Source organism: Alternaria alternata (genome assembly GCF_001642055.1).
Source record: "Alternaria alternata strain SRC1lrK2f unplaced genomic scaffold CC77scaffold_46, whole genome shotgun sequence".
NCBI classification, from domain to species: Eukaryota; Fungi; Ascomycota; class Dothideomycetes; order Pleosporales; family Pleosporaceae; genus Alternaria; species Alternaria alternata.
The window spans coordinates 54,387-68,806 of NW_017306235.1; the positions used below are offsets into that span (position 1 = coordinate 54,387).

General features: G+C 49.8%; 6 protein-coding genes across 6 annotated transcripts; 3 read left to right on the plus strand and 3 right to left on the minus strand.

Moving 5' to 3' along the window:
* Nucleotides 1-255: 255 nt before the first annotated feature.
* On the minus strand, nucleotides 256-2,563 carry CC77DRAFT_951259 (hypothetical protein; the record flags this gene model as incomplete). Its single annotated transcript, XM_018535368.1, has 3 exons — nucleotides 256-951; nucleotides 1,003-2,223; nucleotides 2,399-2,563. The coding sequence occupies 3 exons, from the start codon at nucleotides 2,561-2,563 to the stop codon at nucleotides 256-258; spliced, it is 2,082 nt and encodes a 693-aa protein (XP_018378757.1).
* Nucleotides 2,564-2,862: 299 nt separating this feature from the next.
* On the minus strand, nucleotides 2,863-4,539 carry CC77DRAFT_1036402 (Six-hairpin glycosidase; the record flags this gene model as incomplete). The annotated part of the gene is made up of 2 exons (XM_018527012.1): nucleotides 2,863-4,282; nucleotides 4,346-4,539. 2 exons carry the CDS (start codon nucleotides 4,537-4,539, stop codon nucleotides 2,863-2,865), a joined length of 1,614 nt encoding a protein of 537 aa, XP_018378758.1.
* Nucleotides 4,540-4,745: 206 nt separating this feature from the next.
* CC77DRAFT_1003539 (MFS general substrate transporter) lies at nucleotides 4,746-7,136 on the plus strand. The gene is made up of 5 exons (XM_018523211.1): nucleotides 4,746-5,310; nucleotides 5,360-5,550; nucleotides 5,602-5,961; nucleotides 6,026-6,516; nucleotides 6,569-7,136. The coding sequence occupies exons 1-5, from the start codon at nucleotides 5,164-5,166 to the stop codon at nucleotides 6,955-6,957; spliced, it is 1,578 nt and encodes a 525-aa protein (XP_018378759.1). The 5' UTR covers nucleotides 4,746-5,163; the 3' UTR covers nucleotides 6,958-7,136.
* Nucleotides 7,137-7,217: 81 nt separating this feature from the next.
* On the plus strand, nucleotides 7,218-9,193 carry CC77DRAFT_1100864 (hypothetical protein; the record flags this gene model as incomplete). The annotated part of the gene is made up of 1 exon (XM_018530099.1): nucleotides 7,218-9,193. One exon carries the CDS (start codon nucleotides 7,218-7,220, stop codon nucleotides 9,117-9,119), a length of 1,902 nt encoding a protein of 633 aa, XP_018378760.1. The 3' UTR covers nucleotides 9,120-9,193.
* Nucleotides 9,194-9,939: 746 nt separating this feature from the next.
* CC77DRAFT_1003543 (NmrA-like family protein) lies at nucleotides 9,940-11,199 on the plus strand (the record flags this gene model as incomplete). The annotated part of the gene is made up of 6 exons (XM_018523212.1): nucleotides 9,940-10,027; nucleotides 10,077-10,147; nucleotides 10,195-10,406; nucleotides 10,472-10,553; nucleotides 10,604-10,895; nucleotides 10,943-11,199. The coding sequence occupies exons 1-6, from the start codon at nucleotides 9,976-9,978 to the stop codon at nucleotides 11,197-11,199; spliced, it is 966 nt and encodes a 321-aa protein (XP_018378761.1). The 5' UTR covers nucleotides 9,940-9,975.
* Nucleotides 11,200-11,851: 652 nt separating this feature from the next.
* On the minus strand, nucleotides 11,852-13,883 carry CC77DRAFT_1045423 (hypothetical protein; the record flags this gene model as incomplete). Its single annotated transcript, XM_018527401.1, has 6 exons — nucleotides 11,852-12,381; nucleotides 12,453-12,575; nucleotides 12,632-12,961; nucleotides 13,020-13,360; nucleotides 13,449-13,584; nucleotides 13,658-13,883. 6 exons carry the CDS (start codon nucleotides 13,881-13,883, stop codon nucleotides 11,852-11,854), a joined length of 1,686 nt encoding a protein of 561 aa, XP_018378762.1.
* Nucleotides 13,884-14,420: the final 537 nt, after the last annotated feature.

A 14,420-nucleotide genomic window follows, 5' to 3' on the forward strand; every position in this document is an offset into this window, starting at 1 on the left:
GTAGGATTGTCAATGGGCTGCAAGTTATTGCTGTCGCTACTCACTGACTCAATTTCATCCGCCTGACCTGCACACGGCATAACCACGTATAAAACTCAGTACGTCTCTATTCATATATACACAACGCACGAATATCCGCGTTGATTACTACTACTGTGGTCATTTGAAGCCGCCAAGCTGATTATCATGGCAGAGAATCTGTTTGTCCAATGTGAATGTTCACATGTGGAGTGGCAGGCCATAACACGGCTTACATTACCACCCATTAGCCCCAAGATCGAATGACGAAGTGAACATGCTGCCGTCCTCGAAAGCAATGACACGATCCATGTCTATAAAGTCCTGATCAAGCATGGGGTCGGTGTTGAACTCCGGACTCAGCAGGGATAAGCCCAGGTCGTCCAATGGCAGAGTCACCCCAACATTTGGCCATGTGCGAAAAGATTGCGACGGCTCACTGGTACCACGACGATCATCGATATCCTTGGTATAGTCCATGATGTTAAGTCGAAAGTTTTCATCTTCTGCGCAGCGCTCATGTAATCTCCTTAGCCGACGGTGATACTGGCTGAACAGGTTCTCCTCGCAATGTAATCGACCGGAAAAGGCGATCCATCGCCTTGACATTTCCTCAAGGCTGTGCAAGATGGACCAGAACTCGGGCGCCAGGTTGTTCTCACGTGTGTACCGCCAATGAGCTAAAAGTACCCTGGCAGCAACGAACAGGCAGAAAGCATACTGGCATCCAACCGGTGATGTAGGCGACGACTTTGTGAGGTATTTCTCTGTAATGGTTGCAATCTCAGTACCAGCAGTGTAGCAAGCCTCTGCGCTGCAAGTGCTAGGTAATCGGTTTCGAAAGCCCCAGTGTGGAGGTGGATAAGCGATGAGCTGATGAAGCAGTATCATCGAAGCGTTATGTGTGACATGAGCTGTAGTTAAATTCGGGTCCTAACAGATGTTACTTGATGTCTGTAATGCATCAATCGTTCGAATGCTTACCATCAAGGGAACCTGTCTTGTTAAGTTAGGATTGGCCTTCCATTTCTGAGGTAGCAGCATCTTCCAATGCACCAAGCGAAGATCTAGCTCTTTAAATCGAGTGAGCCAAGAGCTGATCTCGCCTGGGTTTCGAACATTGACTTTTTGTTGGAGAAAATAGCTCACTACACGACTCATAGACTCGGTTGCTTCGATGTTGTACGCAAAAGCACCGACCGTGGACATATCTGCCGCTCCGTTTTGACCCATGTCGATTGATGGTGTCCCTCTCATCTGGCCATGGGCCGCAGTCTCAGTGGCGGATGGCTCATCGATCAGAGATATAGGCTGTGAGATAAAGCCGATCGGGTTGCCGATGCGACCTTTTGACTTGTCCCAAATGCCGAAGTAAGGTGTCAAGACAGCATTCTGCTTGCGCCACAGGTGACCATCGCAGGGAAGTCTCCGAAAGACATCATCAGAGGTTAAACTCGTACTCCAGCCCATAGTTACCGAGCAGAATCGATCAAGGAGGAAAACATTCCAGAAGACTCTCCGCCGTTCTTCCTCTTCTGTCCAATCGTCGGTATTCTCTAGGCATGCGTATGCTTGGCAAAAAGGGTGAAGCTCACTATCCTCTTGCTCCTGTGCCAAGCCCATGTATTCAACGGTACGCGTCATTGATCCGATGATGGCCCAGGCTTTTGATGCTTGTCCGTTCCCAATATCATCGAAAGCCAGTATAGTCAGCGCTTGGAGGCTCTCAAGTGATAGAGTCTCCATAGCTGTGCAGACAACCCACCTGCGCGCTTGTTCAACGTGACCTCCTCGTGAGCCAGGTACAAATTTGGAAGCGGCTAGGATCATAGCTTGGATGACTATTGAGAGCTTTCTACGCTGCGGCTCTATGCTGAAGCGTTGAAGAAACCTAGCCTGATGAATCATCGGGATCCAAGGATGAACATGGGAAAAGTAGGCTGCAACGATAGCCTCTAGCATTTCAGCCTGGGGTAGAGGAGGCACTTCATCTGAGTCCAATGTATTGAGAACAATGTTGTCTTCTGCTAGACGTCTCCTCTTATTGCTCTCCTCGTTTGTTGACGGCGTGGCAACTCCTCCATTCGATAAGCCATCAGTCAGCTTGGGCAGTTCCTTGGCCAATAGAGCCAAGATGCTGTAAGCTGACGACCTGCTTGAGCTCTCACGTGCATGTCCACTTTCATGTGGTGAGCCGTGGTTGCACTGTTCAAGACGGGATTCTTGCGCGTTGACGCGCTGTTCTAACTCGTCAATCCTCCTATGCAGATTGTCAACAGCTCCCGACTTCAAGCCCGGCTTGACACGTTTCGATTCGTATTCGCATTCTTCCCCTGCTGGACATTAGCGGATGGATCCGGGCTGCGTAATCATGGAATACTTTACCTGTCTTTCTACAGTGTAGGCAACTGGGCCTATCTCTTGAACAGCGCAGTTTCGCTTTCCGGCACGGATTGCAGGCTAGGCCATACGGCGTGCCAGAAGCTTGCTTCAGCTCACAATCAGGCTGCTCATTTGACCTGTCCTTGAAAGTTTCATCTGACATGGCATGCGTTTACTGAGAGCTAGGACTAACTACACCCTTATGTAAATGATCCATCCGAACACCGGTCGAGATGCCCCGAACGACCGAGAGGGCAGCCAGGTTCTCCGCATTGGCGCGACCCAATCAGTATATAGTCTAGTGCGTCGAGATATACAGTGACACTAATGATTAACCGAGCTAGTAACCATCAGACGTTCTCCACTCGTTGAAATGATCCTAGTCTTCTACACCAGAGATGTCTTGATCAAGACATGACAATGCACATTTGCCTGTTTGCGCTGGCCGAAGATTCACCTGGCTTATACTAGGCCCGTTCGTAACAACCTATTACCAAATTCCACCAGATAGTAGTCTCCATAAACTAGGCCATGATTGGCGTAACGCTTACGCGCATTCGCATTGTTGTTTGCAGTTCCAAACTTCAACATCCCATCGTAACGACGTTCTGGCGATGTCTCCTCCGCACGAATCTGATGATATGAGCCACTGACAAGCCGAGCCTTCTCTGGTGCTAGCGCAAAGCTGAGTGTGTCTTGAACTATGCGCAACGCTGTGTTCCGAAATCTCAGTGACAACTGAGTCTGCCCGATACCCGCTAATGCTTGCGATAGCAATAGCATTCCGTTGGCGGCGATGGTGCCTGCAGAAGAGTCGCGCAACGGTTCATCCTCGTTCTCGATTGGTGCATCAAAGTCCCACAAAGGCACGTAGCGCGCACAAGACACACAGACAGGTGATGTCTTTAGACGATACAAGAAATATTCTGCGAGTCCACAGGCTGCCTCCAGGAACCTATGGTCTCTTGTCCACATGTACGTCTCCGCGTATCCGAGTATACCCCATGCCTGGCCACGACTCCACGTCGAATCGTGCTCATATCCTTGTGCCGTTATTCGTTGCTTCAATTCGCCTGTTCTTGGATCAATGTTTGCGACGTGGCAAGTCGAATACCATTGACCCCTGTAGGCATCTTTTGATGCGGATAGCATTGGCTCGGGCCGCAGATGGCTGTGCAAGAGTGTGGCAGCGTGTGTAGTGGCAATTTCCGCAAGTTTGGAGTCTTGCGCATGATGTGCCGCATAATACAGCAGATCGAGATTACACATGCTGTCGATGATAACGATCATATTCTCATCTTGGTCGATGATCTCTATGTTCTTCTTCTTCAGCAAGTCCCAGCTTCTAATGGCACCAGCTGTAGGAACATATCGCGTCGCCAGACTATGCGCAGCCTTGACGATAGAATCCAGACTCTGCTGATTTCCGAACAGTTCCCAGTCAGTGCGGAGTGCTGGCATGACAATGAAACCGATATCATGGGTATCGGTTCGCTCGTCCATACCTCGAATCGGCTCGGCCCAGGTGCGACATAAGATAGTGAGTTGATTTCGAAGATGTTTCAGATCAACCGAACTAGAGAGATGCATACGCTGAGGGTATTTAATGAGCCTCTCCAACATGCTGTACATGGTCCCGGGGAAGAAGCCGCAAGTCCAAAAGTCAGCTTCGCGTAAGCTATAGCTACCATCGTGGTTGTCCTGCTGTGGGACAATCTCTGGAAATGCGGTAGGAAGGGAGGACATAGCAGCCTGTGCGGTTCGAAGGACTTTGGCCATGATGTTTTCAGTGAACAGCTCCGGTACGAGATCGGCTATCGCAGTGTTTGAGGTGAAGTGATGGGTTGCGCAGTCCAGGTTCCCGCTTTCTGATGGCGGTGCACTGCTGCTTGGTGTCGTCGTGTCATGCTCAGATGAGTCTTCCTCAACGCTGCTTCCTGAGGACCCTACGCTCGCTGCTGGGACAGCTTCCTCCGTGAGAGCGAAGCCGAGATTCTCGGAAACATCGTGTTGAGTTCTTTCTTGTACTGGCTTGAGTATCAAGAGGTCGTCTTCTGGCTTCACATCTTCCGCTAGTTTGGAAGGCGCTTGCGATGAATCGTCTTGTGGTTCGACGAGGTTCGTCACGAGTGGATCCATGTGATCGGTTTAACGTAGCGTGATATCTTCGTTGCTGGCACTCCAAAGTCAGGGAGGATGCTGAATTCTCGCAATAGGGATGGCGTTTGCTACGCGCGGTCGTCTGTAACGTGAGAGAATCGAATCGAAGCTAGAACGATCACCCCATGAAAGGGATGCGGCTACTATGTACATAGCCATGGCGAATTTCAGGTGATGTGGTTTCGGGGTATGGAAACGCGAACTGCCAATGCTCCGAGACGTGTGTCTTGTGTGAGATGGGACGAATCTAATGTTCGCGATAGCCCGAAGCCCGCTGCCAAGGGTCCGAAACGACGCCAGCAACAGCCCCACACGCTCGTGATTGGGTTTCCACCAACTGTGTACTGCAGCCCTTACCCCATGGGAAAGCGCCACAACCCGCGGGGTATGCAGCAGCAAGGAACTCTGACCGACACGACTGGCAAAGGATAGGAAACCAGAATGGCAAAGACTTGGTTTTCGCTCAGTGTTCATGGCAGAGCTCATGATACTTAAACTCGGGTGGAGAATACTTTGTTGTGAAGAAACTCCAACGAAGCAGCACTTCCAGCGCCTGCATTATACCACCGCACCAAAGTTCTTTCTTGACGACCGCGCACGACAATGCCGCCTTCTCAAGATGAGATCAAGGTCATGACGCCCGACGGCGAACGCAACGTCGTCATGGTCAATGGCAAAGAGATTGTCGTAAGCTCCGCCACCGAGAAGCCTAACCGCTCTTTCTGGGTTGCTTGGATGTACATCTTCGATGTGAGTTTTGCAGGCGCACATGGTTATGGCATTCGCTCATAGTGTACAGTGGTATCCGAGTCATTACTCTCCCGAAGAAAAACGATTAGTACGAAAGCTCGACTGCGTCTTGCTTACTTTGTGTTGCCTTTGCTTCTACATAAAGTGGCTGGATCAGAACGCACTCAATACCGCGTATTGGTCTGGCATGCGGGAAGAGTTGGCGATAAAGGGCAACGAATATTCGCTCTTCGGGACTTTGTAAGTATGGCTAAAAAGCCTTGCCATGAAACAATGTCTCATATCATCCAGCTACAACATCGGTTACATGATCTTCGAAATACCGAGCATGATGATCATCTCACGTCCAAAGCTGGCTCGCTATTACGTTCCGACCATGGAATGCGCCTGGTCTATCCTGACTTTCACGCAGTCCCGCTTGAGCAGCGTACCGCAGATCTACGGGCTTCGCTTCCTTCTCGGTGTCCTAGAAACGCCTGCTTCGACTGGCTCGATCTATCTTCTCACTTCCTGGTACCGCGCTGATGAGGTGTTCAAGCGCGCCGGTGTCTGGTATGTTTCGAGCAATGCTGGCGCTATGTTTAGCGGCTATCTACAAGCCGCTGCCCACAAGAACCTCGACGGAGTCCATGGGATGTCGGGATGGCGCTGGTAAGTATTGGCTGTACGAAATGCATGTGAGACATACACTGACTTCGTGTGTTCACAACTGCAGGTTGTTCATTATCGATGGATCCATCTCTTTGCCTATTGGTCTCGCTGGCTTCTTCCTATACCCTGGACTTCCCACTAGTCCAAAGGTTTGGTGGCTGACAGAAGACGAGAGAAAGCTCGCCGTTGCACGCATGCAAAGCCAGGGTACGAAGCAGAGCGGCAAGATTGGCAAACGTATGCTTAAACGCGTATTCACTCACTGGCACTTCTACGTCGCGGTCTTGACATACGTTTTCTTCCAATGTACGAGCTACGTTGGTGGTCAGATGCAAGCTTGGCTCAAGAAGGAAGCCGATCTCAACGGTACCTACACCATCGAAGAGATCAACCTCATCCCCACCGGAGTTCAGGGCCTGGCCATCGTCTGTGGCATTTTCATCACTAGCTTGGTGATGATATATCCGATGTGGATCGTTTTTTCAGTCGTTACAGCAATCTTGCTTTTCGCAAATGTGTGCTTGCGAGTGTGGTACATCCCACTTGGCCTTCATTGTGAGTAACATCATTTCCAAGGTGTAAGAAGACCCAGCTAACATCCCTGCAGTTACTTGCTATTACCTGCTTGGCCTGACATCTTGCGTCACCCCCATCCTGTTTCCGTGGGTAAACATGATAATGAAGGATGACAACGAAGCACGAAGTTTCACCACTGGTGCAATGATGACCATCGGTTGGGCCTTCTTCTCCTTCTATCCAATTACAGTATTTCCTATCCTGGAAGCGCCGCAGTGGACTAAGGGCTATACTGTCAACATCGTCTTCATCATTTGCTACTGGATTCTCTTTATGGTTGGACAATACCTCTGGCGCCGCGAGGAGAAGACTAAGAAGTTTGACATCAACAGGCAAGAGGACGAAGATGTTCTTAACAAACCAGAAGCAGTGCACATCGAGGTTGCAGATGACAAGACTATGAAGGAAGGTAGACCTTGAGTTCCGGAGAATACCAGCATTCACAAGATTATGAATATCTGAATCGTCGGAATGATCATGTTTGTCTCGGGGTTAAGAACTCGGTTGATACAGTTTCAACGGCTTGGCGATCTCGGGCTATCTTCGCGATATGTCTATCCGAAGTGAGGAGCTGCTAGATGATAAAGCACCTCGACGCCTCTTAGAAGGAAATTATGAGATATTTGTTCCTGTGGTCATTACATCCCCTCAACCTGACCCTGCACAGTCATTGCGACAATATGCCGCCCCTTCCTGGGTTCTCTGATAATCAATTTCGCACGAGAGACGACTTCATACGTGCAGCTTCAGCACTCATCAGCCCTTTAGGCCAATACAGATCACCCGGTCACGCACGAATAAGAGTTGCGACATGCACAGGTGCCGGATTCAGCGAGACGGCAGCTCAGCTTGAGGGCTTCGCGCGACCGCTTTGGGCTGTTGCCATCTTACTCCAGCTCAAGCAACAAAGCAACCAGAGCACAAGCGCTCCATTGAAAGGTGCATTAGAACCCTGGGTGGTTGGCATCCGGGCTGGAACCGACCCGCAGAGTCCAGAATACTGGGGCGATCTGTCCGACTTTGACCAGCGCATGGTGGAGATGGAGTCTATTGCTTTTGCCCTGCTTGCAAATCCCACTGTGTTCTCTTTCGACAGTGAACCAACTACCCAAGCCAATCTCATTGCATGGCTTCGGCAGATCAATGAGCATAAGATGCCTGAAACAAACTGGCTGTGGTTTCGCGTATTGGTCAACATCGCGCTAGTCAAGACGCTTCATGTACCATTGGATGAGGTGAAAGCGCACATCGACAAGAGCTTGGAGAAACTAGACACATTCGATATCGGCGAGGGGTGGTCTTCGGATGGTCTCTGGTCCGAACAAAGAAAACAAGCCGATTACTACAGTGGGAGCTTTGCGATACAGTTTGCGCAACTTCTCTACATTCGTTTTGCCCCCAAATACGATTTAGCTCGTACTTCCAAGTACATAGAGCAAGCGCGTGAGTTTGGGAAGGAGTATTGGAGGTACTTCGACCCCCAAGGTGCAGCAATCCCGTTCGGGCGAAGTCTAACGTATCGCTTCGCGTTCGCCGCCTTCTGGGCAGCTGTCGCATTCGCTGGCGTTGAGCTACCAGCTCCAATTAAGGAGATGGGATCGGTGAAGGGCCTGTTGCTCAGACACTTACGGTGGTGGGCGAAACAGCCACACATTTTCAACACTGATGGGACGCCTAATATTGGATTTGCGTACCCGAACATGTACCTTGCTGAGGATTACAACTCGCCGCAATCAGTGTATTGGTGCCTGAGAAGCTTCTTGGTTCTCGGCCTGGATGACACGAATGCATTTTGGCAGGCAGAGGAACTTGGTCATCCAAGGACTAGGAAAGACATCATGCGACTCGACAATAAAGTTGGAGACATCAAAGTTCTCTGGCCTCCACGCCAAATACTGTGCAACACTCGAGAGCACACATTCTTGCTTTCTTCGGAGCAGTCAACCACCAAAAGGTTCAAGGCTCGCGAAGCCAAGTATGGTAAGCTTGCTTACTCTTCTGCTTTTGGCTTTAGCGTACCATGCGGTCCGTCACTAGAGCAGATAGCACCAGATTCGACGTTACTAGTCTCACTTGGGCTCGAGGAAGACGACTGGAAGGTAAGGTGGAGCCCTTACGATGTCGAAACTGGAGAGGTGTACATGAAGGAGTGCGGCGAGACGGTACCGATCTTGATGAGTCGCTGGAAGCCATGGAAAAGGCTTAATGTGGTCATTGAAACGCTTCTAGTGCCGCCCATGCGAAGATGGCCTGGGTGGAGTGTGAGGGTGCACCACGTGAAGTGCACGACGCCTCTCTCGGCGAGAGAAAGGCTACAGATCGTGGAAGGTGGCTTCGCAGCAAGTGCGCAGGCGGCAGATAGTGTTTCTATCTTCGAAGAGCCATGTGCGTCCTTTCCTACTGGAGCCGATCACAAGGAAAAGAACTTCGGGTGGTGGAGTGACCGGGATAGCGCTTTCATACTCTCAGAGTCTGGCGCAAGCGGTGTTATCAATTTGACGGGTCCTAGCTTGCGCGACGCATCAGCGAACGTGCTCGTTTCGAGCAGGGCGACTGTTATTCGTGCAGACCCTAACACGTAAGTCTTGCTTCTCTTTCAGCTGGATCACAGGTCGTAGGGAGGCCTCCGCGCAGCGGATGCATAAAGTCGTACTGCGGTAGCTGACTCCAGACCCGCACAGGAATCTCATCGCGCAACGCACCCTAATACCAGTCGCGCAACATGAGATGAGGGCAAAAGGAGAACGCATTCAGTTTGATTTTATCACTGGTGTATTCGCGATTGACGCGTCGGCGAATGTAAGCGCGCAAGATGTGTGGCGGATGTGGCAAGATCGACCCTCTGGTGAGGTTCTCCAATCGTGCGAACGGAAGTGGAAAGACTATAGAGGCGCCCGATAGAACTACGTAGATAGTAGTCGTGGCTTGACAAATGTGCATGTAAGTGACGTTTACATCCAGACAGAAAGAGTTCAAGTTGAGAGATCAATCGCCCAGGGACATGTCCTTGATCATGTAAGCGCATCCAGACAACGAACTATACACAGAGACGCGGTAGCAAAAACCTTCAAGGATCACTACCTCAACTTAACAGATAAACTGGGGTACCAAGTCTATGTAAGCAAAGTTCGATCGCCAAGTACAGCCAAGTCGCCATCGAGACGATATGTTTATAGTGGAGACAAGTCCGGAAGCTGTCTGATCCGCCGTCACACAAATATAGCCGTCTCCGAAACTTCGAATCTGCCTGAATTCTTCCACGTGATACGTCGACGCCAAAGTGTCCGACTTTTTTCGTCCGGGATCGACCACAACATTGTTGCCGGAACTAGAGATACCCAAGATCGTTTCTGCATAAAGACTGCGTAGTGAGCTTTCTAATTTCGGAACTCACCACAATCTCTTGCAGCAGGTAGGACAGTGAGGATCCATATTTCAATGTCAGACAACATCATGTCAAAGCAAGTTGCCATCGCTGGTGGTTCTGGCAGTAAGTCTACATATACGTTTGCTTAGAGATGCTTTGCTAATTGGTACAGATGTGGCTCAAGAGGTGATAGATGCAATTTTGTCCCGGGGTAGCTACAAAGTTGTAGTTCTGAGTCGAAGAGTTGGTAAATCTCCTCTATCTGGCCGCCAGGGTATTGATTATGATAGGATGCTGTAAACAGTGAGACGACACACGTTGAATGGAGAAAGGTCAACTATCACAGCCATGCTTCACTCGTAACATCCCTTGATGGAATCGATACCTTGCTGTCTTTTGTAGCAACCGCTGACATGGAGGCGGCCTTCGAGCTGCAAAAAGTGCTGATCCACGCAGCTATCGAAGCGGGCGTACGAAGATTCGCCCCATCTGAATGGTCGTCGTGAGTTTTGCTTTACGTCAAGCCGAGATCCCACAGTATCGAAATACTAACATAACATCGCGAAGGCGCTCGGAAAGTGGCATTGCTCACTACGCATACAAGGATGAAACGCGCAAGTACCTCGAAGCAATAAACAAAGAGAAAGATGTAAGCAGCTAAAACCGGTATTTGTGACGTAAGTCAAGCTGACGATATAGCAAATCGAATATTGCCTCTTTCAGCCCGGCTTCTTCACCGAATACTTCGCAGTACCGAATGCAACGGCCAGTCACCTTCAGAGCTTCAAGATGTTTGCCGACTTTGAGTATCGCCGCGCCATCATAATGGAGGGATCGGAGGGATCTCCACTCACACTCACGACGGTCGGAGATATGGCTAAGGTCGTGGCTCTTGCACTGGATTACAGCGGCAGGTGGCCCACAACTGGAGGTATCCGGGGAACCCAAACAACTATTTCCGGATTTTTGAGCCTTGCCGAAGGGATTCGAGGTAAATTGCTACTAAGTTTGTTGTTGGTAATGCTAAAAGAAGTTCAGGTCCATTCCAGATCGAACGACTGGTCCCAGAAGACGTGCATAAGGGGGAGCTGAAGGCGTCATGGTATCCCATTATTGAACATAAAGCTCTTCCAGATGAGTACAGGGAGCTGTTCTCGAAGAATGTAACGATGGAATATGTCAAATCTCTGGCCGCTGGTGGTTGGTCTACCAGCGATGAATGGAATAGATTGCTGCCTGATTACAAGTTCATCTCGGCAGAGGAATATTTGAGCAAAGTTTGGAAAGCCACTTGAAGTCATATACATATAGTTTGCTTCTATAAACAATGATTTGGGTGCTTAAAACGTGACTGGGACTAGCTCTAAAACTCTGTAGGAACTACAATCCTGAGACACCATCAAGATGTCTTCTGATACCACGCCTACTGTCTTCATCGTCTATGGTACCAGTCCGCAAGACTTTGCTGTCATCACAGGCCTCTTTCCTAATATCACTGCAAGGTCCTCGCAAGCGGTGTTGCTTCCGCTCGCGCAAAAGAACTTGCTACTCTCCTCATCGTCTCTTGCATATGGGCACATCCACAGATAAGAGTATGCTGCGGGTTAACTATTCCGGATGTTGTGATGCTTGCGATTACATCGATACCTTGAATAGTGACGAGAAAGCTGAAAGGCAATGAGCTGTGCGTTAATGTGAGCTCGCTTCAGAGAGTGGGCTGGGCGTCAAGAGGTGACGCATGATATACTCTTGCGAAAAGCACACTAAGCAATAGGCATTTTCCTCACTGTCAGAACCAGCTTACTTCATTGAAGGATTTGTGGTAAAGCACCATATACAAAAGATCATGGAAATATGCTTAAAACACAGCATGCGCTCGGTATTGACTAGATATTGTCTATGAACCAGTCATACGCGGCCGTCTACTCGCGATCTTCTTCAACGGAATTATAAACCATGATTAGGTTGGAATCCATGATTCTGTCTCGACTCCGGCGCCTCCAGTGGTTCGTCCAGAGCCTTCACCTCCCACGAATCAACACCATACTCCTTATCCAAGCCACCCATGAACTTCTTCGCCGCGTCACCTACCAGGCACGCCCTCTCAATACTCTGCATACCACCAATCTTGGACTCCGGGATCCGTAAGCTGCCTTTCACCCACTCGTAGCTCACGCCATCCGCGCTCTTGTTCTGTTCGCGCTTGAAGCCCTTGAGTGGTACGGGCTGATACTCGTTGCCTAGCTGCTGCATTCTGTACCATACAGTGGGATGGACCTCCTCTTCCGTTTTTCCTGTTGCGCCTTCAGGAGGGTTCTCGTCGCGGTATTCGCCTGGTGTGCGGTACTTTGAGCCAGCTTTCTTCATATTACCTTCGAAGCTGTCGACGATGGGTCCCGTTCCCCAGCCTTGCAACGCGTCTGCCGCGAGCACCTTGGATCGCGTCTTGTTGCCGTCGTTCCAAAGGTCAGTTCTGTCTTTTGCGAGCATGTTGTCGATTCTCTTGACGAGCCAATTGTTCTTGTATTGGCGTGATCGCCGAGGAGACTCTCGATGATGGGTTGCAAGAGGAAGAGGCGATCCTGGTTCAAGAGGGTTACGGCGTTCGGTTCGAAAGCGAGATGCTCTTTGAGTTGCTCTAACATCCAAGCGAGCGTGATAGTAGAGATTTCTGTTTGGCACTTAGTGAGTCACTTCATTCAATAGAAACTACTTGGTTTGACTCGCGCTCAAAGTCGCCTAGTTTGTCTTTAAAGACATCATCACTTCCTCCACCAATATTGATGTGGACGCCAGGGAACCAGACTTGCTTGAGTTCTGAATTGCTGCCTCTGAGCTCTTCGTGCATTTCAGCGTTAACAAGGTTTTCCCAGGCTTTCTGAATCTCGGCTTCAGGAGTATCGTCCGTGTCGCGAAGCTGGGTCAATTTCTCTTTCAGCTCAGACACTGGCTTATGAGCTTTTGCTGTGCCGTCACTTGCATAGAGATGCCACATGGTGGTATCGAAGGGTTTCCTGTGCTCATCCAGGGCCATTGCATGGTACGCGTGTTTGATGTCTGTAGACCAGAATCAACACACTAAATCTCCGCAAGTCAAGGTATAGATAGAACTCACAAGGGCTGAGCGCGACATTTCGGAAGCCAAATTCCTCGGCAGGAATCTTTTGAGCCAGGAAGTTGATGGTATACCTGAACCAGCCTTCTACATCCGGGACACCGAGGGATCCGACGGTATCGAAGACACCAACGGCTTCAACCCACCGAGTTGACTCTGGTGCTGCACCATGAGGTCGTTTCTTCCATTGATATGGAGATTGTCTAAATCCTTCAGGAAGGTCTTTCTGAGCTGCATCGAAGAGGCGCACGCCGTTGACCCACTCGCGCCATGCTTTTGACTTCCTGAACATGTTGCTGTTCTTGTAGTGCTGATAGGTACGGTACAGTTCCGGAAAGTCCCTACATCCAATAGTAAGTAGGTGATTATTCTGTTTTAGGAACAATCATGACGGGACAGAGTAAAAAGCTAAATGAGCAATGAACGTACTGCATATCTCTCGGCTTGACAATGCCAATGTCTGTGACTAACCCAGCAACAGCACGCGCCGTATAGGCGCCACGCGAGAATCCGAAGCAGAACATCTGATCACCGGGATTGTAATTCAATACAATGAGTTGTACGCCTCAATGACATTGCCCACGAAACCAGAGCCGGTCATGCCTTCTCGGGCGGCCTCAATGAGCTAGCACCCGTACCAATGCCGGCATCGTAGTAAACAAGCTGCTGCCATTGCTCGCCCTTCGCATCCTTGCCAACCTTAAGGAGGTATCGTGCGATCCGGGTTATGTTTGACGGAACATTGTCAACGTTAGTAACGGACGATTGCCATGTGCCATCGCAGCAAATGACGATGCGTTTTGGAGCAGGTTTCAAGGTGGTGTCTTGGAAGCCGCTCGGCCTGAAATCTTGATCGAAATTCATTCTGTAAACAAGCTCTAAGTGAGAGATGTCAAGATCAACGGATTTCTTCCCCGACTTATTACTTATACTGCTGAGAGCTGCATTCACCTAGGCCCTTCGCTCGCTTCATGTGGAATGGGAATCTGTGGCGCTCGTAAGAAGTACAGTAGCATCTTCTCACCGCTTTAATGCTAGCCAATTAGCGACACCTCTATCGAAGGCCAGACCACTTGAACTGTCCAGCCAGCCAAGCGAAGGCAATGGGCAGCGGTAGTACACTCGTGGAGATAGGCTAATGCATTGCTTTTCAGCTGAACTTTGATGCGCCCTGCGCAAAACGATTCTAGACGGGCCGCCGATCTGCGGCTGCAGTGCGGCAGTGCCCGTGCACTACTGGGCGGGTGCGCGTCACGAGCTAGTCCGCGTACTAAGCCGCGTTTGCAAGTAAAAAGCAATATATCTGAACTGCATATGCAAGTGTATAAGACAAGAAAAACAGAACTTAATCTACAATATATATAGAGAAAAGATAACTTAATATATAAAAAAGGGTTTTAT